A 22,977-nucleotide genomic window follows, 5' to 3' on the forward strand; every position below is an offset into this window, starting at 1 on the left:
AACAACGAATGTAGATTGTCTATTAGTCAGGTAGCCTGGCAAAGATAAATCTAAATTATATATAAATCTATGACTGTCAGATCTAAGGCTCTTGATTTATTCTAACTCCCCCTGCCCTATCCTGACCTTCTGTCTGCGTCTCCCTCGTTGCTGTCTATACTGCCGTTCATGAGCTGGTTGGGTGTCCACTTGATGGTGAGGTTGTCGGCAGTCTGGTGCAGGGAGAGGTAGCCTGGCACGGGCTCCATGTCTTCCTTCTAGGTGAGAGCAGCAGAGATCATAGTCAGGGAGAGAGATTGTAAGCCACACTACATTATTCCATGGATAACATCTGTACATGCATTGATTTTCGCCTGTAGCTACATGTCACCCCAAAGCATCCATGGTCAATCTGGACTTGTGCTTGCCAGAGGATTTTCTCTCCAGGTAGGTGGGCACATGGTCAGGGCTCCATGTCTTCCTTTTAGGTGAGAGCAGCAGAGATCATAGTCAGGGAGAGAGATTGTAAGGCCACACTGAATTAATTCTATGGATGACATCTTGCATGTATTGATTTTTGCCTGTACTAAAAAAAAAAAACTGTAGCCAGAATAGTGACAGGGGCGACACATGTTGTCTGGTATTTATGACCCTCTGCTGCAGTCATGTGTCTCTGACGTCACGTTCCAGAAGCTACAGTAGACATTCCGTGAACAAGGCTGACAGAATCGGCTAAAAATTTGGGGTCAGCCCCAACTTATTTGTAGTGTTGGTTAGTTAAAGTTTAGTTCATCCATAATGTCATTTACCAATGACACACAGATGAACTTTCATGCTAAGAAACATCTATCATATTTTTTTTACACTCAACAACCCTCCATGGTTTTGACCGGTGGAATATTCCCAACTATGACAAATAGATATGTATGACAACACTTACGGGCTGCACGAGAACATTGTTTTTGCCATACAGGAGCGTAGTTCTGGAGTTCTGGTGTAGAGATTCCACATAGTCTCTGGGAGACACCGGCAGTCGGTTGGCAAAATCATCTGGTCCACCCGATCCCATCCGTATGATCTGAAATTAAGCATAGAAATAATCATAAAAATACTTGGTCCTTCACTTGATTCTCATAGGACATGTCAACATATTTACACGTTTACAGAACTACAGATTTTAATGTATTTCACTAATAAGCTTTCTTACCAGGACAGTCTCCAGCTTTAATTTTTTATGAGTCTTATTGTTTGGAAGCCCATGCTGTTAATATTCATTCAATTTGTGGAATCATTTTAAGCTTAAGATAAATAAAATTTCATCAATTTTACATAATAAAAATTCAGGATTCATTTTAAGTGGACAAGGTGACATTTTTTCTGTCCAAGCAGGCAAATTTACATCTTGTGACAGAGGGTCAGGTCTTTGAGACAATCCTATTACTTCCCTACTGTCAGGTTTTGGGGTTTGATGCCCAAAATTCTGGACAGTTGTGACCCTCATAGCATCCATGCAGCAATATGCAATGGCAATATGGCAGTAATAGGCTAAGAGAATGTTTGTTACATATGGCACAGTAACATGTGATACAGCTACATACGGCACAGTTGATTCTTACCCTGTCCAGGGTGCTGAATTTGTAGTTAAAACGATATTTCATTGGAAAAGCTCATGGAAAAGTTACACCTTACATTACAAGGCTGCCAACTTCCTTCCACCAAATGATAAAGTCTTTTCAAACATCCATGTACTTTAAAAATCTTAAGTCTGTTATATTTCCAAATTATTATACAAATACAATGAGTGCTCGTTGGGTTTTATTACCTTGCCTCAGCAAATCTACTTTTAGTACCCTCAGGCTACACAAATTCTATTTGTTGGATCAAAGAATACTGCTGAACCACAACATGAATGTGAAAACAGGGCCTTGATTATGATCCACAGTTTTCTGGACTGAATGTGTCAAGTTTCCCTCTATACACACTGTTGTCATTTTAATCTTTTCCTCCATTTTTGCCAAGAAACATTTTTTTTTTATTATTTACTTAGGATTCACCGCAAAACAAGGCTCATGGAGCCACTCAAGCATTTTGGGTTACAATACTGTATTGTGAAGAAAGTTGTCTGTTAATCTTTGACTTTCAGATTGTACCCTATGGGGAAGCAAGTCCGTGGAAGCTTATTCCATAGCGATGTTGTTCTAGGAAAGAAAGTGAGCTAAGAATATAGCTTGTTATGACCCAGAGTAAGCTAGAGTATGTTGTCTAGCTTGTTTATGCCTCTGACCTTGAGATGTGGTCTTCTGTTGGGGGAGGGGGGCCCGTTGAGGTTGGCTTGGTTGGGTATTCTGTGTCTCTGGACCAGCTCATCTGCAGTGGGGTCTGTCCAGTAGTGGTCGGGGGTCTTCACTTTGGAGAAGTCAAGTGCGCACGGGCCAACTTCGAGGGACAAATGATATACATCATTGTGATAATACTAAAATTATTTCAGCATTGACAATCAAACTGTTATGCATTGCATGACTATAATAAGTATAGAAGGTTCTTGGTGAGAAGCTTTCAGAAAGTGTCTGCCATCTTTAGCTATAATTATGGTAGACAAAAAAAAGTGGTTTCAAACTGCGATACTTTGAAAATATTGCTACTTGATATACCTGAATACTCTGTTTCTGGAAACATTGAATATAGGCTACCCCGTGGATAAAGGTAAACTAGCATTATGTTACGCATGGATAAAGGTGAACTATCATTATTTAATATTAAGTACAATTAGTCATACGGTGGTATTTTCCTAACTTACAAGAAAAGATGCACATGAAGACTAGTTCTCAAGCACAAGTCTTGACTAACAGCAATTATTTCCCCTTAAGGTACACACTTCTATACAGATTTAAAAAAGGAAACTCACCAAGTAATGATGCTAAGATGGTTCCTTCCACTGGGTCTGCTAGTAATGCATTACTTTCATAGTATTTACTGGAACAAAAGAAAAAAATCCTTGTCAATCAATCAATCAATGTCAAAGTTGTGTAGGTGGTAGGTGGCGCTTCTCGAAGCTGGTCATGTCGTGAACTCGCTCTCGAGAAATCTTCGTAAAACTGCCCATATTTTGTAACAACTAAGTCATCCTATCGTCATCAACTATCTAACTTGCGTTGTTATAGTTGTGGAACATCCCGATCGCTGTTTTGTGTGAATTTCGTTCGTCCTTGTACGAAATTTTCGAGGTTATAGCGACGACACCGGCAGCTGGGGAGGGCAAGCCGGCTTCCCTTTGTCTACTCACGGTATCAGTGTAAACAAAGGCCAGCCGACTAGCGTCGATTTTGCACTTTGCGATTTTCTCAACCAATCGCGATCTATTCATTCGTTTGTCCTGATTCTTTTTATTGTCCTTTATTGTATGTTGCAACACCTTGAGCCGATCCTGTACAGCGTCTGAAGTCTTGAGGAGGAGCCTTCCCATAACTGACGCAACGGAAGGAAGGAAGGAAGGAAGGACGCCGGAAGATCGTGAACGTAGTAACGCAGCGATGGCAGCCCTTGGACTTGTAAGCAGCTTGAAAGACAAAATCCTGGACAGACTGTCGCAGTTTGAAAGTCACCAAGACAATCCACCCTGGCAGGCAGATCGGATCGCCGAAATTGCAACAGACAATGCCCCCCACACCCTGGAAGCATTGAAGCAGGTACGCCAGGAGTTATTTGACAGCATCGATCGACTTCCTAGCAAACCTGATGACCTTTCTGATGGCAGGTTAGTGAGGCGCAACAAGAACACCTTCCAGCGTTTTACCCTCATTAAAGACATCATTGCGTTGTTTAATTTCACAAATTCTGGTGAAGTCAGCAAAGAACTGAAGGACTGTATACGTCCCTGCCAGGATACCGGTCTGACACATGATAGTGAAGATTCTACATCGTCAACGAGGAAGGCACCCGATATGATTGTCATACCCGAGGATGACCCAGATCCAGCTCCTTCCAATGTTTGTTTTCTCTGTGGAACAACAAACAGTTCCGAATCAAACCACCTGTCGCAGGTATGCGAACCGCATTCCAATCACCTGCGATGTATATGTGGGCCGTGTAGAATGCTCCCAGAGACCGTTAAGAGTCTAGCTGAGAGGTTAAAGAAGCTTGAAGACCTAGCACCTGCAAACGGACGGAATGAAAATGACTTCCAGGATGATCTGACTCGGGAGGTTCAGAGGCTCCGAGATGAAAATGCCTCTCTTCTAAAAGTCATCCAGGTACTTACTGACGAGAAGATCGATGGAGATAGTTCCTCTGAATGGCGACAGGTGAAGGGAGGCCAAGCACCACGGCGACAGGACAAGCGGAGTGCTACTGAGGAAACTTTCAGAACATCTAACAGATTTTCACTCCTAGATTGCACCGACGGTGAACAGGAAACGCCCTCGGAAGAATGTGACGCAAGCCCAGCCGATCAACATAACCAGATTGCGTCATATAGGAAACAACAACAACGACAATTCTACAAGACCAAGGCACCGAAGAAAACTGTGATCATTGGAGATTCTATGATCAAAGGTCTGAAGCCGAGTAAAATGTCTAAGAACAGGAATGTGAAATGCTTCACACACCGCGGTGCTCGTGTTGAACAGCTGATGTCCCCGTCTAGCAGAATTGTGTCGTCTGAAACTCCCGACACTGTTATCCTACACGCTGGTACCAACAACAGTAGTGACTCCGTTCAAGTGATTATTGAGAAAACACGCAACCTGTCGTCAACTCTACAGGACACAGGTGTGCGGAGGATCGCGGTATCCGGTGTTATCTCGCGGGCAGACACGGACCCTGAACGGACTCACCTGATCAACCTGGGATTGGCAAGAATGTGCAAGGCAAATGACTGGAATTTCATTGACAATAGTAACATCGGACCCTACTACATATGCCATGATGGTGTACACCTGAACAGTCAGGGAACTATTCAGCTGGCCAGAAACCTGATTAGTTTCATCAGGGGCGAGAACCAACCCAGAGTCCGCCTTGGAACGTCTTACTCCGACGCCACGAGGACTACAGCATCGGTGGATTTTCGAGGACGGGGAGCCCCCAGCAGCAGATGGAAGGTCCGCACGGCAGAGCAGACACGGCTGCTGAGACTGGCCGAGACAATGTGGGACTAAGTACTAGAAGTCTTCCATCTTTTTTGCTTAGTAATGCTCGATCATTGTTGAATAAGATGGATGATTTGTCTGATTCGTTGAATAGTTATGGGATTGATATAGCCGTAATTTCTGAAACTTGGTTTACTCATGAACACCCTCCGGAATGTACACATATTGATGGCTTTAACCTTTTCTCTAAATGTCGTAAGGAAAGCCGTGGTGGGGGTGTTGCTATATATGTTAATGATTCCATACATGCTGAGATCATAGACTTCATAGAAATACCTACAGAACTTGAATGTCTGTGGGTATGGGCTAAGCCCTTTTGGCTACCACGTTCCATTGCAAATATTGCCATTTGTGCTGTTTATAATCCTCCGGCGTCACCCAGCCAAGAATTGTTACGTAGACATATTATTGATAGCATTGATAAGATTAATACTAGGTACCCACTTGCAGGAATTTGTGTTTTAGGAGATTTTAATCGATGTGATATTAGCAATATTCTTAATGGAGCCCAGCTAAAACAGCTGGTCAGACAGCCTACTAGGGGAGAAGCCATTCTTGATTTAATTATTACCAATTTGAAGCCATTTTACCAAATTCCTAGGATTGAGGAGCCCTTAGGAATGAGCGACCACAATACTGTGTTATGGTTTCCCAGTGACTACAAAGCTATCAATACGAAAACGAAGTCAAAAATTCGCCCTTTTAAGGACTCCGAGGTCCGCTCTTTTGGACGGTGGATTTCCTCCCACCCGTGGATTGAAGTTTTTGATGCCCACGACATCCAAACTAAAGCTAATATTTTCTATGAAACTCTCCAAAGTAGAATAGACCATCATTTCCCTATGAAATCTGTCGTTAAACACAATACTGATAAGGAATGGATTACTCCCCATATCAAATCACTTATTAAGAAGAGACAGCAAGCTTTTCACTCTGGAAATATGGCATGGTATAGAAAGCTAAGAAACAGTGTAAATCGACTGTGTATTAAGGCAAGGAAAAGATATTATGTTTGTAAGATCCAAGTGTTAAAGAAGGAGAATCCGGCCAGGTGGCACGCGTGTCTACGCAACACACTAAATTCCAAGCGGAGTGTATCAGTGTCTGTGCCCAGCAGCACTCCTCTGACTGACAGCGATATTGCTAATGTAATCAATCATCACTTTTCTGACATTGTTAACGAACTTCCATGCCTTGATCTTGAGTCATTGCCATCTTACCTGCCTTCTCCTTCCAAACCTCCGCATATACATTCATATGAGGTTCATGAAATCTTGAAGCGCCTTGATGCCAGGAAAAGTTGCGGCCCTGATAACATTTCCCCGAAAATTGTCAAAACATTTGCTGTCGAATTTAGTGAAATTCTTGCCCATATTTTCAACTGCTCATTGGAAGAGGGACGTGTTCCCAAACAATGGAAAGAAGCCATTATTGCCCCAATTCCAAAGAAAGTCCCGGCGTCAGTAGAGCATCTAAGACCAATATCACTTACTTCTGTTTTTATGAAAACGTTTGAATCGTTCATTTCAAAATGGATTTTCCAAGACATTGACAAAATTCTGGATCCAAACCAATATGGCAGTAGAAAAGGGCGCTCATCTGTCCACTACTTGATTAGTATGATTGATTCAATTCTTCGCGGTGCTGAGACCCCTAAAAGCATCCAGACTGTTTTGCTGACTGATTTTAGCAAAGCGTTTGATAGAATTGATCATACTATCTTAATCCGTAAATTGTTAACATGTGGTGTGCGTACTTGTATTTTACCATGGCTTTGTGATTTTCTGACTGAGCGTACTCAATGCGTCCGGTACCGAGGCGTTATTTCCAGTTGGGAAAAAATTGCCTCTGGTGTCCCACAGGGGACAAAACTAGGGCCGATCCTGTTTCTAGTATATGTGAATGATGCAATGCAATTTTTTCTGGATAGATGGAAGTATGTTGATGATCTGTCGTTAAAAGAGAGTAGATTATTCAGTGAAGAGAGCTCAATGCAGACAACAATTAACCAACTAGATACATGGTCATCCGAAAACCGTATGACATTGAACGATGATAAGTGTAAATTAATGTGTATTTCCTTCATGAAGGATCCTCCTCTACCCCCTGTGTTATTACTGAATGGCAAAGCCTTGGAGTACACTGAAGAGGCCTGTATACTAGGTATCTGGATGTCTGCGGACTTGAAATGGGGAAAGCATACTAACGTCATTATAAAAAAAGGAAGCTGTCGCCTTTTTTTGCTTAAAAAACTAAAACGCTTTGGTGTCTGCACTGAAGATCTCTGTGAGATTTACCTATTATATGTCCGACCTATCATGGAATATGCGGCCCCAGTATGGCATCCAGGTTTAACATGTCAACAATCGGATGCATTAGAACGCATACAAAAGCGTGCGCTAAGAATCATTCTGGGCAGCGAATATACTTGTTATACCGAAGCTCTATGTAGGCTAAATATGAACACTTTAAAAGCAAGAAGAGAATTTCTATGTCTTAAGTTCGCAAAATCCATGTTTAATTCACCCATTTTTCGAAGCTGGTTGCCAGCTACCCGTAATGAAGTTCACAACAGAGACTTAAAACGAGGGCTCGAGCTTAGCATACCTTTTGCCAGACATGATAGGTACAGAAACAGTGCTATTCCATACTTGTCCACACTCTTAAATACTGATTTATAGCCTGTTTATAGTCACATGACTACTACATGGAATCTCGATTACTGCTCATGTAAGCCTTTGTGTGCATCAATTATTGTTAAATATGTTATGTTGTATATATTAAGATGCTTTTAAGACTAAAACTAACGTAATTCAGCCAGTTTTACAGCATTGTATGAAAGGCTGCAACGTTGTTTTAGTATGTCCATGTATGTATGTATATGTATATGTTTGAATAAACCATTGATAAAGTTATAACCCATAAGAAGCAACTTTTATCACACTATTCTCATCACACATAAAGTTTACACATGAGTTTGTTGCCACAAAAGATATGTTGGCTGAAATCACACTTACATTTAGCTATTCTTTGCAACCTGAATTCATGTCAAAGTACCCAACAATATCTGAAATTCATTTCAAACCCTCAAGCAATGTAATATAAATGACCGAAATTTGTTATCATTTGACTGTATTTTCACTCAATATTGCATGTAGCATACCTGTCACTTCTACAGTTATAATAAATATAATCAGGACCATTGGCAACAAGCTATTTTCCTTACTGCTATAAATAATCATAATTGTAGCATGATATACAGGAAGGCACAAGCAACAGGAATATGTTGTATTAAAACCATCTATAACATGTTTTCATTTTGGCCATCTGAAATTTACAACTATCATATATCAGTTATAACATGGCTAGGTATTTTACCTTGGCTATTCTAATGTGCAATGGAGGAATATTAAGCTATACAGCAAATTGTTGTGGTCATGGCTTAATGTGCTTTGTACGTGTGAGCTGATTTCAGTTTGACTATCACTATGTCCAATAACATGTATGATCTATAGTCAAATCAACACTTCTATGGCTATCAGATATTACTTTCATGGCATAGCTGTGCATATTATTGCTGTGTATGCAATATCTATTTCACATTTTCAGCAACAAAATTGATTTTCATCTTTGGTAAACCTGGGTGCCAATATTTACTACCTGGGCTCCTATACTCTTACTTTATACTTGCTGAGAGAATCCTGGCATCAAGTATCAAAAATGATTTTTCTTGTTTATCTTGTTTTGCTTCCTCACAGAAAATTTTTCTTCCAGGAAGAAAATTATTCTGTCCCCAAGAAATCTTAGAAAAATGTGCTTGTCCATGGGGCAAGCAAATTTTTGCTTGTCAAGTTTTTGAGAAAATTTGAGATTTGTTTTCTTGTATTTCTTAAAATGCTTTTTCTTGTTTATCTTGTTTTGCTTCCTCACAGAAAATTTATCTTCCAGGAAGAAAAAAAAATCTTGTATGTCTTACGAGTTGAACCTGCTAAGAAAAAAACAAGAATTTGAAGAATTTTTTTCTTGCATTATAAGGCCACACCAATTTAATTTCTTGGTTCACGGATTCGCTCGCTCCTATTTTTTGGAAAAAAAAATAAAAATAAAAATTACCATTCAGCAAATTTTCACCATTACTGAAACCATTCACCAACTTTCTGGTGTAGCAAATTAGCCTTTATATTATAAGCTCCTTGAAGTGTGGGTACAGGTGCTGTTACTGTACAATAATAGTGTTTTTGTACTTTTTTTCAAGCTGAAAACTTTTTTTCTTTATGTTTTGGATTAGCCGTTACCTTTATCCCAACCATTTTACAATTTTTATTTTTATTTTTATTTCGCCCTTTCGCTCCATATTTTTCATGAAAAAATCCGTGAACCAAGAAATTAAATTGGTGCACCCTAAGAAAAAATAAGAAGATTTTGCTTAAATGTCTAAAAATAATTTTGTGGTTTCTCGTTTTGCTTGAATTTTATTCTCAATTAAATTTTTCTTCCTGCAAGAATATTTTTCTTCATATAAGAATTGTCCATGGGGTAAGCAAAATAAGATGGCACCCAGGCTGATATTCACTGCATATTGACTGTCAATGACAAACATTATAAAACTATAATTGCAGACTGCTATTTCTTGTCAGGACTATCCCACTATCCTGGCCAGTAGAATGTTATCTATTCTAGACTATAGTGCAATGAGAGGCAAAGTATAATAACCTAATGTATAAAAAAGTCATAGCCTTGTTCAGGCCATAGTTGAGAGTGGATAGATATACACGGTGTGTAGAGCTTGGTATTGGAAGTGGGGCCCATCCCTCTTTTCTACTCTCTTTTACCTTCCCAACCTTAATCAGGTATTCATTTTTACACATGGACGGAGTGAGGAAAGTTGTGTTAAGTGCCAATGTCTTACCAACAACTGTCAGGAACCAAATCAGTGTCCTCTTGATCTCTTGTCTATTAGCCTTTTTTCTTAGTCGTTTAACACCACTGAGCCTTACGTTTAAAGGAATACAAACAATTTAGCAACGTACCTGCTATTTTCTGTCAGGTATTCCACAATCCTGGCCAGTACTTTATTGTACAGTGCCATGCGGGACCACAGGTACTTGTTCTGGGCCTGGGCGCTACCCGTGAAGCTGTTCTGTCTCTTCAGTATCTCGTTCCCAATGTTGGTGATCCCCAGGTTGGCCAGTCTTCTGCAAAAATTAAAATAAAAATTGAAAAAGGAATGCATCTTGGTTAGTAGTAGAAATCAATTATCTATTTCAAAACAATTAACGTTAGTTCACCTTTATCTGTTGGTTAACATGTTACATTCTTTGTTTTAAAAGCTTGGTGTTTGCAGTACACAGATGTACACAGATGGTGGTTTTCAACATGTTAAATTTTCAAAATATTTTTTTTTTTCAAAACATTGCAATGTCCATCAACTTGATAACCCTTAATACCCTGTTTTTAAAAACAACGGATAATGGGGTACCCCACGGATAAAGGTAAAGTAGTGTTACTAAAAAACGGAACATTTGGGCAAAAATGCAGAATATTGTATTCTGTGTATCAAGCAGTCACACAGCTGCCAAGAAAGCTCCATAAAACACTACAAAAATTGGTTGTTGAGTAGAAAAACGACAATAGATAAACAACATATGATTAGTACTGTCTATGAAAATGAAACTTTAGATATTTCCCGATAAGTAGACAGAGTTTTGTTGACAGTATAGAGTCGTTTTTTTTGTAATGATTTTGTTAGTCGGGCCGCTGCAATCAGTGCATTCAGCCCACTTCTGTTTAGACATTAGCTGGATTGTGCAAGATACAGCCCTCTTCACATGAGACGTCACACAGTCATAATTCTACTGTTAAAAGAAACATAATTATACTGTACTGGTGCATAGTTTGGACCAATGCTTAAAAGATTTTTGCAGTAATCGAAATACCACCTGCATATGCAGGATAGTGCAGGTAAAATTCGAGCTGTGTAGGTATTTCAGGTGTCAACCTGCACCTAACCTGCACTGGTCCATGTACTGGGTTTTATACATAAATTTCCTATGATGTAGGTGTAAATGAATTGTTATTAGCAGCATTGACTGTTACTGCCTGTAAAGTATAAAAGAAAATATAGCAAATGGTTTCTGAACAATTTGAATATGATCCATAATTTCTAAATTCAGACTTGTGAAGGTAAAGTTTGTCTGGTGCAGGTAATTATCAATGTTACCTGCACCAGTGCAGGTATGCAGGAAAAAGTATTTCGAGCCCTGCAGTATGGATCCAGAGCTCCATAACATTGCACCACTTTATTCCACTGGCAATTTGCCTAATGCCAGTTCCATAAACTACAGGGACTAATTAGAGAGACAACTATCTACAATCATTAGCGCAGTGGGTTGCTGGCCTCTTTCTTAATGATATATCTTTTAAACTAGGACTTAATAAGCAATTTATTTTAGATAGACGTATAGTCAAGACCTAGTATCATTTATTTTTCAAAAGGTCTGAGGTGAAGATATACGGCTTAAAATTACACAAAAAAACAGCTCTAAGTCTAATTGCATGTTTTATACAATGAATCCCTTCTTTTGATTTTTTTTGTTACTAGCGTTCTGAATAAAAGGCATTCATGATTGTTTTCAGACTGGAAATATGTGTACGTGGCTCTGATTGGTAATATTTACAGGTTTGTGATCATAGCAAAACCTGTATTAATTTTTCATCGTGGCTTTTTTTGGAAATGAAAAGAAATGGACAGGGAAATCTGAGAAGAAACAAATAAAATTGGCGTGGCCTAACGTAGACCTTATTTTTTTATCATTTCTTTTGAGACCCTTTGCTGACGTCACACTTCCATTCCGGATGTGTGACGTAAGCTTTGGGTCATTTCAACTTCATAAGGATCAGAGGACTGATCGAAAGCTTGTTGGTAAGCGCTTTATTTTGTGTATGGATAGAAAGTCTTAAAATTGTAACATGATCTTACTTTTTCTCGTTCTCTAGCTCGATCTCCTGACACTTCTTGGCGAGGTCTGCGGCCGGCTGGAAGTCCTTCCCGACCTTGTTGATGAGGGCTGCAGCCGTGTTGCCGCTCAGGAAGGAGATGGTGCGTTTCTTCAGCCCATGGAGGAGACACGCTTCTACAGCAGCTGGAGGAAAATGAAAAACAAAACAATCAGAGATGAGCTCGCGTGGCGCAGTGGCAGCGTGTTTGCCTTGAGTTCGAATCCGCTTGCCGTATTACCGATCTTGTGACCTGGCTTTGCTTATTTAGTCAGTTAGTCGAACTTGCTGAAGCTCGATGTTTCTGACTTATACCCCTGTCACATTTGGGGAAAATCGATCGGACAACGATTCTGTGGCCATCGCCCGAGCCTTGCTTATGATAATAACTTTATTGCACAACAATTGTACAAGGTACAAACTATAGCTTATATGTGACAGGGACGGTTTTCAGGTGAAAAATATGCGCAACCCTCTGTTGATCTTAAATATGGCCGATCTTCCATCGATGCGCCCGAAGATCGTGGATAATGTGACAGGGGTATTAGGGAGAAGAGATGCTGCCACAGTGAGCGTAGTTCAGTGCCTAGAACTGGTCAATAGCCTTGCACTGAGCAAACATGTTGAAAGAAAATCAAGCAATCAATCATTGAAGCAATTACAACAATCAATCATATGTTGAATCAACAACTATGCTCTGTAGGGCTAGGAAGAAGCAAGCTTCCACAGTAGCTGCAGGAAAAAATCAATTGATCATCAGTCAATCAACCTATAAATCAATAACAATAAATCAGCAACTGCCATCTGCCTAACTAATTTTTGTTTATCACTATTTTCTACAGGCCATGAATTACATTACTTTTCATACCTCCAAATCCAGCCATGTTTTATGAGAAAATCTTATCCTCTTACAATTTATTTCACATCACAAAAATATGACTTTCCTCCAAATTTGCCACAATAATTTTATCAGATGATGAAGTAACCTTTAACAGGTGTTATGTCTACAAGAATATCCTGAAGCTATTTTCTGGCACATGAATTAGTTGGAAGGCTGCAGACCTTCAAAGACTGACCAAAAGGTCAGCCTGTCCAAGGTTCTGAATACATAACTGCTGTAAAGGTCAGCTATCTGATGGAAACACAAATGGACCAAACAAGTAGCACATGAAACAAATCTTTTGGAAGGATATGGGCAGAATAAACACAATCAACAGGCAACAGTATGATTCCGGACAAGCCTTAATAATTTCAAAATAGATTAACCAGATGAATTAATGTTTGTAAGTATGATATATCAAAGGATGCTGAATACGTAAGTTGCAATTAGATGTCTCTATGAGGAAAGGTCTGCAGAATTCTGGCTCAGGTTCCCAAATTGACTTTTTGCAGAATCCTGCAGAGTTCTGCAGAATTGGCCTTCTTCATGGAGACATCAAATTCATCATCCTTTGATATATCATACCAACAAATATTAATTCATCTGGTTTATCTATTTTGAAAATATTAAGGTTTTCCAGAATTAAAGAGTTCATCTGGAATTCATAGCTACAAAATGGTTAACAAAATGTAGAATTGAGTCCACAAAATTGTTGTACAGAAATATTATTCTTTGAGCAAACTTGCAAAAACTTTTTGAAGCACTTGTCAAGATTTTCACTGAACTAAAACACACTGTATATCTTCCATGCTCTCTAAGTGAACTGTCATTATCTAGGAGCCTTCCATAAAGTAGTCCATCCCTAATGTCACGTGTGGGTGTCCTGTAAGCTTATCAGCCAAAGACATCTGTCGCTATGTCCTTTAGAAGCTAGGGACAGTCTGTTATCTCTGACACACAATTTCCTATTAAACAGCACAGTCCCCTGAATACTTGGCAAAAGTGACAAGCAGACTGGCTAATACTAATACATGCCAGGGATTTGCACACTAAGGTCAAGTAAAGTGTTGTATTGTTTAATACATCTTCCCACTTAATGTCAAATTGATTCTAATGACAGCAATTCAAAGCTGACCTAATGCTTAAGTTGCCTATACATCAGTGAGATACAAAAGGCCCAGCCCTGAGGCCATACATGGTTGCAAGCACTACAGCAGGGGGCTAGTCCACTGTAAGTGTTCAAAAGCCATTGAATGGATCTCCTCTATTAATGCTTGATATGCTGCTGACCAACTTTTTTCAGTGATGAATTGTTTTCATAGTCATATATCAATGCTTGATATGCTGCTGACCAACTTTTTTTCTGTGATGAATTGTTTTCATAGTCATGTTATAGATTGATTTAATTTTCCATTTGGCTTTAAATTTTTATTTCCTTAAGGATTCCTGAATGTTTGGAACCAAACTGTTAGTTGAAATTCCAAATGCCCTCTCATATCGAATGCATAAATTTGAAAGTTCTTGGTCACATCTATTATTATTTAAGTAAAACCTCTTGACAAAGGCAATGGCTAAACTACCACTTCTAACAATACACATAGTCTTGCCAAATTTATTTCTTTACTTTGACTAAAAATTGATTAATGAATCAAAACAATCAATTCATAGTTTTAGAAAAAGTTGCTTGTCTGTTGCAATACATTTCAAGTGTATCAGCATAGTGTCTCTCTTGGCACTTGTCCATGGCTCTCTTTGCATACTACCATGACAAAATCAATGGTCTGTGACTCTGAATATTACTGTAAATGCAGAAACTTTTGCAGTGGTTTAATGTTCGCAGTTTTTGTAGTGGTTAAAACCACAGTGAACATTTTTTTATGGCAGTAAGAGACTACAGTGTATGGTGCTGCCACAAACTTAAAACCACCGCGAAAAGTCATTTTTCACGCTACCGCAAAATTAAATCCCTGCAAACTTAACTGCATTTACAGTAAACAGTGTCCATCCCAAAAACAGAGTAAGACATTTTCATGATTGTGTACTTTGTCAATGTAACATCAGATGACACAGTTTGTTTTAATCTGTGCTTTCAATGATAAAATCAGTCATTACAAGTAACTATTACAACTAGAATTAAGGTTGTCTCAGACTGATAAATCTAGAAGGGGGCGTAAGGGATATGTGCTGGACAATCAGGAGACCCTGGATCAAGAACAGCAAGGGAATTTATGACTCAATTAGTTCCACTTATGTGCAGCTTACTGATATTAGCTAGAACTTTAGAAGTCAAAGATTATTCATAAATTTAAAGCAAACCTGTAAGTTAGACAGGGGAACTTTAGTTTACAGGATCACATAACAGACTGTATTCATTTTGATACAATTTTATATGGACAGTCTAGTGTTCTTCTAATCTTACACTGACAGAAACAATAGGATCACCTAAGACTAAGAGTTATTTCTTACAATCTAAATATATTTTGCTAACCAAGGGCTGAAGTTTGTAAACATAAAGTTGCATGTACAGTAACTCAAATCAAATCGTCAAATGTACGTTGCACTTACGAATCTCCTGGAAATAATTCACAAGGATGCACACGAGCGACATTGGGTAAAGTTTACACATTTATTTCAGAAGCAGTATTCCCTGTAAAGCAAAGTTCCATTTTATCACAGCCCAGTTTTAACACATGAAAATATTCCATAATGTTTCTTCATAACTTGTGTTATTACATGACGGGAAATGCTAGACAACAAGGATCTGTAAGTACTTTGTAGATTTTCAATGAGTGGCATTCAGCTAAGTGATTTGACTTTCAGAAGTGACATTCAGAACACTGAGTACCAGGCAACATTCACCTTTCAAGAGTCAACTCAAGGTTGAAGAAAATAGGAAAAGAAAATGACAGTCATCCAATAACTTCCACTTGGGAAAAATATCAAGAAAAAAGATATCTAAAAGCATGTCGTTGAAGAGGTTCATCAGTCACGTATGTGTACAGTTACAACAATTTTCATCGCAAATCCGCGATTAGCCAACACCACCTCCAATCTCGTCACCAAGCCCATCTCGGACAACATAGACATTATTGACTTAGAAGCACGTAATGCACATAGAAAGATTAAGGAGGCCATCCACATTCAACTAGAGGCTGCAAAGTTGAACCAGACTGAGGGTTGGGAGCTGCCCAAGTGCTACCTACCCCTTCTCCGTAAGGAGGCGGGGGGAGGGGGCAGATGATCCACGCAAGCCTGACCTAGTCTCGTGTTCTCTCGCGAGAACTGAGACTAGGTCATTCCCCTGACGATGATGTACTGGTAGACATCAAAAATTTGGGAGGTATGTACTGTACCTTTACAAAAACAGTCATTGATTGATGAAAATTGTTGTAACTAAAAGCATGTCATATCGTAAATTCAGAGATTTAGTTTCCCCGGAGGAGGCTTGAGGGAAATGGGTCTTTTATTTCTGTTGTTAAGACATTTCCAAAGTTCAGGAGTAATATGATGCAAAGATATTCATGGTGTCTAGATTTCATGGTAGAGAGGTCATACACACACTCATACACTGTACCCATGTGGCCAATTACTTCCTAAAGAGTCATGAACAGGATTACATGAGCTAAACCAAGCTTTGGTCTATGCCAAGATGATCAGACACAGCTGCCACTTGTGTGATTGCTCTGAAAGCTTCAAAGGTGCCGTGGATATTTTGCACCACCGCAGGTGATCTCTGCAAAGTTTAATGCCCAAGTTGGAAACCACTCAGGATTGTGCGTGAAATGATTTTAGTCATTTTTGCCAGTAGGTTCTTTTAATGTTTCTATTTTAAGTATGTTGCTAAGGGTAAAAGCTCAAAAGATTGCTAATAGGAATCCACAGGACTCAGCCATGATATCATGTACATGTAGGTTGCAGAACACACTGTTATATAAACCATGACAATGTGAAATTCTATTTTTAGAATGTTGCTAAAACATAAAAGATCTCTAAATGACATTTCTTGATGGAAAATCTGACCCATGAGAAATAATGAATTGGTAGCAACTGGATTTGAAAAGCACACAGTTATCTACATGTTTCTGTTTTAAAGATCAGTCACTTAAGTATGCTTTGAAGGATTGGTTCAAATTTTCTGCTAAAAGATGACATTAGGGTTTTACAGTTGGTAGAAAATTGTCATTTGATCCCAAAGAACTTAGTAAACATATTGGTAAGTTGGAATAGTAGTCACTGTGACTTTTTCATTTTGAAAACATTAGGAATTTGCTTCAGCATTCTAAAAATACTCTTGCTCTTGCTAAAATGTCATACGGTTGACAAAAATAGTACAAAGAAGAACTCCATATAATTGGAAAGATGGCATCGTCTAGTAGAGTCTGACATGTTTCTATTTTGAAATGACACTGTTACTTCAGTATGCCAAAGGTGACTAGCTAGAGTGACACTGGGTTTAAGATATCCATTAGAGCTTGAGTATGTAAAGGTTGGGGTTGAAATATATGGCATCATTTGCATATAGCCCATAATGCTCACATGTACATGTATAGCATAGCAATTTCATCATGAAACTCTCAGCAACCTCAGGTATGGTCGATGAAGACCCACAAAAGATTCTTGAGAGCACAATATAATCAATAAAACAAGCCTATTTTTATCACAGCATGTGAGCATTTCTTTAATGCACCCTTATTTGCGGGGTAACCTAGTCTACATTTGTTTGTATATCCGTTGTACCTAAAAAAGCAGGATATTTAGGGGTATCACGTTGATGGTTTCAAATTGCTTTTTTTAAAAATATAATGCAGTTTGAGATCACCGTCAGTCAACTTGATATCCTGAAATACCCTGGTATTAAAGACAACATATAAAGGTTACCCCACGAATAAAGGTGAACTAGCATTATATTTCTTAGGTGATTGAAGATTTATCAAAATGACCACTTTCTATCAACAGACCCTTCATATCTGAATTTTGTACCTTCAAGTGCTTGACTCTACTGAAGGGGCCCCTATTGGTCTAGATATTGTTAAACCACACATTGCCACTATGCCAATTGAATGCAAGAGTGCTGCAACAGGTATATTTTGTATGCAACAATGGTACTGAACAGCATGGAGTAAATTGAGTAAAATAAAGCACACACATTTTCCCTGGGGGTCTGAGATTTACAAGGTGTATTTAAGCCACAAAATTAAGAAGGAGAAGAAAATTAAAGAACAAAAGGCTGAGACGATCGAGAACTTGGATCTGACTTGTGATATTCTGTTCATAATCATGCTTCAAAGTATAAATGTTAAAATTAAACCTTCAGTCTTTTGTGCACTAGGTTTGTACACAGGGAGCCAAGTAAAAAATAATTCAAAAATCTTTTCACACTGCCTAATGAACTTGTAAGACTGCATACAAGAAATTGTACACAGTGACTGAACATCAAAAGCTAAGCTACTTGGGTTATTTTAGGTACTAGCTGACTCGTACTATGTGCAGTGGTGTTGTATTACATGTTCTTTGTACTACCTGTTCTGTCTGAGGGCCCCTCTTAGCTGGCATCCTGCCCAGGCAATGAAATATAGCAACACCTGAATTGATGGGCCACTTGAAAGTAAAATACAATACAATATTGACAAACTGTGACAAGACTGCTAAAATCAAGTATAAGCTATAGGGTATGGAATAATAGGAATTAATGTTTTGAAAGCAAAACTCTTAATAATCAAAAATGAAATATAAGCCACAGACAGAAGGTGTAAAAATATGATAAGGAGAGTGTCCATTACAATAAAACTTGTAAAATAAACAATCAATGCTATGTCACCTTTATTTGTGGGGTAACTAATATCCGTTGTTAAAAAAACAAGGTAATTAAGGATACAGTCTCTAGTCAACAGATGTTTTAAATTGCAAGATATTCAATGTACGGTTTGAAACCACGTGCACCATCTGTCAACTTGCTATCCCCAAATACCTTGTTTTTTTCTATAAACAACAAATATAGGTTAACCCGTGGATAAACGTGAACTAGCATTACAATGTCATGCTTTTAAATGACTCCTGTGGTAGAGTATTTGTGTACAGTGTTTCAAACAACATCATAATTTTGTTGCTACTTTAAATTTGCTGTAATAAATTGTTTCATGACTTTTCTGTGTCATCCATGCCGAATACGCGTCCATCTCAAATGCACACGTAACAATTCTTCCACTCATACAAATCACCGTGGAAGGAAATAGATGGGGGTATCGACTTTGTGGCTCCCCTGCTGAAGAATAGGGGTAGAGTTCGAAACATCTGACCCCTTTCCGGTAACCTGCGTGACTCTTAATCACGCCTGGCATTACTTGTAAGCCGGTTATTGATTGTCGGATGATGGAGACTAAAGAGGGATGGTGGTGTGGACGGGTGGATGAAACACTTCGAGAAGCATGCAGTAGTATTATCTCTGGGTTAAGGTTTTGTTTTTGGTGTAATTTTAGTACAGATAAGTGGCAATCCTTTGCAAGTCATAGTCCTCTTTTCACCCACAGTAAGTCCAATCGTCTGAAAATGGACTTACTCAGGGAGGACTGAAGATGGACTTACTGCCTAAATTGGTGTAAAGGCCTTATACTCTGGATAATAGTCCACCAAAACTAACACCAATAGTTCTCAAACAATTTGCCATTGGCAAAATGTGGTGACTTACTCTGGGAGTAATTCCCCCTCTGACACAAGTAAGTCCACCTTCAGTTTACATTCATCCTCTTTTAGGTCCAAGGTTAGGAAAAAATTGGTGTAACTGCAGACTGATGGGACGTGGAGGTTCTGTATCTGTATCAATATAGCCTGTATAACCGCCCTTCGGAGTAACACACCAGCTGTAATGTGTTGAAGACAAAATGGTTGAAGTTGAAGACAAAATGGTTCCCACATAGGGAGGACCGAAGATGGACTTACTGCCTAAATTGGTGTAAAGGCCTTATACTCTGGATAATAGTCCACCAAAACTAACACCGAAAGTTCTCAAACATGGCAAAATGGGGTGGACTTACTCCGGGAGTAACTCCCCCCTCTGACACAAGTAAGTCCACCTTCAGTCTACATTCATACTCTTTTAGGTCCAAGGTTTACGTGAGAGGAACTGAAGGAAAAATTGATATAACTGCAGACTGATGGGACGTGGAGGTTGAAGTTGAAGTCAAAATAGTTCCCACATAGGACTGGGAACCTGGGAGACATTAAAAGAAAGTCAGGGCACACTGACAGGAAGTTAGATCAAAGGTCCCAGAGTAGATAATCTCGTTTCTTGTCTTTTATCTTCTGCTATGTGCATGTTTGTTGCCTTATGGGAAAACATACACCAGGGAGCCTCTAGACCCAAATTTTTTTACAGAATCTGAGCTAGAATCAGGGAGAAATTCATAATAATTTACAAAACAGGCCAATCTATAAAGTTTGACTTTTGAAATCATGAACTTTAACTATGAAACCTAAAGTTTGGTCAGGCTGTAGGCTGGTTTCACAGATTAATTAGTAACTCAAGAAATATTAAATTATAAAAGGCCTTCCTTTATTGTGGCAGTTACTAGTCGTCATACCACCAATGAATCTTGACTCTTTTTCAGCATTGATATGAATTCTATACTGAGATTATATTGAGTACCACATTTTGCAGAGGACTTTTGTAAAATGCAGACCATTTTGAATCCCCAAACTATATTGCCTCAAAACCGTTTCATGCTCCCTTAATTCACAAGCACATAGAATTGCTGCCTTATCATAATCCTCAGCTGTTGCATTAAGGATTATGACATTGCTGAATTTCTTCAAATTTACAATATGACAGGGATATAATCCCAGATGCTGGTAGAAGCTATTAAATTATACTTCCTTGATATATCAGAGACTATGTGCGAGCTTTCTACGTGTGTATATTTTCACCATCATTTGACATGTTTATCACATTTTTTGTCATGATGGCAAAAAATACAAGAAAACAAATTCTACACACATCAATTATAACATAGAAGCAATTCCTGTATATTGTTTGACAAAGAACTGCTTCCTCCTGATACAGGAAGAGATTAGAAACTCTGTTGATAGTGTGCTGGCTCATAAATATAAATACCTTTGTGGGTGCAAACGTACAGCAGGGATTTGGCAATGCACGACTCAAATACCTGATATTGTTTAACACGAGTTCACCTTTATTTGAGGTATAACCATATCCGTTGCTTTTGAAAACTGGGTATTTAAGGATATAAAGTCGAAGGTTTCAAACTGCAATATTTTGAAAATATTGTAATTTCATACTGCCATCTATTGACTTGATATCCATACAGACATTTGCACCCTTTTTTCAAATATAGGTTGCCCAGCAGATAAATTAAGGTGAACTAGTGTTAACTGTAACCTTCAACGTTGTGCCTTACCATGTGAGACCTACATTTGGTTTCCCCACATGTTAGGCTATGTGAAAAAGTACCATTTCATTATATTTATATGTCGTGTAAAGTGGAAACTTTAAACTCACAAATCTATCCTGATGAGTGGTTTTCAAAGTAAAGGAGAGGAATCAAATGTCTCACATCACATCAATAATAATGGAGTAAATTTAAAATACTGTTTGCAAAATCAGTAAAATATTATAAGATAAATAAGTAGAATTCAATTCAATATCAAAATTTAAACAGAATCTAAGACTGTAAGAGTCCTTGGTTTACAGGTTAACTCAGTCTGGGGAAAGAATGAGGTCCTCCCTACTCCTCTTTTTTTCATTTTTCCTTGATTTTTGCCGTTGGAGTCAAATCATCAAGGAAATAAAGATGATAGAGATAACAAAATCACTCGATACCTTCCAACGTAAATGCCTTAGGTCAATCCTAGGCATCTCCTGGCGTGACCACGTCACAAACGAGGAGCTCATGCAAAGAGCTAAGGTGCCTTTAGCCAGTGAGACAGTCAGAAAAAGAAGATTGAGATTTGTTGGGCATGTATGGCGCCTTTCCGACAGAAGAACAACAAAAACAGCTATGTCGTGGGCCCCTAAGGGCACCCGCCCCAGGGGCAGGCCAAAAACTACACTATGACGGACAATCTTAGATGATGGAAGGAAAATGGGGCTAAACAGCATGGGAAGCATGGCAGTAGCTGCGCAAGACCGCAACCTTTGGAGGAAGTATGCTCGACGAGTCGACCAATGCAACAGTGTTGCGGGAGGGTCTAAGGTCTAAGGTAAGGTCTTGATTTTTGCCGTTGGAGTCAAATCATCAAGGAAATAAAGATGTGGCCAGACACTGTTAAACTGGTCATGACGTCACTTTGCCACTTGGCAGCTGCAGCTGTTACTTAAAAAGCACATTGCAGTTAATGTCACAGTAAAAGGTATCAATTATCATGGTATGATCCCAGATGACGCAACTTTCCAGGGATGACGTATCTCTGCTCTTCCGTTATGCAGCGCAATGACGTCATAGTTAGTGTCATGGGACCACAAGGTGAGAAACTGGCAGTCACACAGTCTATTTTCAACCTCAATCATTATGGTACCTTGATACACCAGGGCTCAAAATATGTTTTCCTGCATACCTGCACTGGTGCAGATAACATTGAAAATTACCTACACCAGATAACTTTTACCTGCACCACTCTGAATTTAGAAAGTATGGATCATACTAAAATTGTACAGGAACCATTGCTAATTTTTCTTTTATACATTATAGGTGGTATAACATCCATTGGCATAATACCGGTCGGTTTACAGCAATTTCTCAAGCAATGCTAATTTGGCAAATGATCAACGCATCATTTTCTCCAGTTACATGTTGCTGTTACAGCTTACCTTTGCCACTTCTTCTGTGTAAATTATTTTGTCTCTCTGGTCCTGCTAAAAACATAATATCGTAATTGGAACACACCGCGGAATTGCACGGAGAACGGGCGCGTGGTTGGAAGGGGGTACAAAATACCGGTCGAACGAAACACGGCACAATTAACTGC

General features: G+C 38.9%; 1 protein-coding gene across 10 annotated transcripts in view; it reads right to left on the reverse strand.

Annotated features, from left to right (window-relative positions):
- LOC118426052 (small G protein signaling modulator 2-like) overlaps window positions 1–22,977 on the reverse strand; it is a 79,342-nt gene that overhangs the window by 25,298 nt on the left and 31,067 nt on the right. For 8 of the 10 annotated variants that reach the window (XM_035835299.1, XM_035835294.1, XM_035835297.1 and 5 more), the window contains exons 4-9: window positions 12,103–12,265; window positions 10,154–10,318; window positions 2,885–2,952; window positions 2,264–2,415; window positions 920–1,057; window positions 127–257 (exon numbers count right to left, since the gene is read on the reverse strand). In XM_035835299.1, coding sequence (XP_035691192.1) covers window positions 127–257; window positions 920–1,057; window positions 2,264–2,415; window positions 2,885–2,952; window positions 10,154–10,318; window positions 12,103–12,265 — 817 coding nt within the window. The remainder of the gene's footprint in view (window positions 1–126; window positions 258–919; window positions 1,058–2,263; window positions 2,416–2,884; window positions 2,953–10,153; window positions 10,319–12,102; window positions 12,266–22,977) is intronic. The other 2 variants (XM_035835296.1, XM_035835298.1) reach the window with 1 other exon arrangement.

This window comes from Branchiostoma floridae, chromosome 11 (genome assembly GCF_000003815.2).
Source record: "Branchiostoma floridae strain S238N-H82 chromosome 11, Bfl_VNyyK, whole genome shotgun sequence".
Taxonomy (NCBI): domain Eukaryota; kingdom Metazoa; phylum Chordata; class Leptocardii; order Amphioxiformes; family Branchiostomatidae; genus Branchiostoma; species Branchiostoma floridae.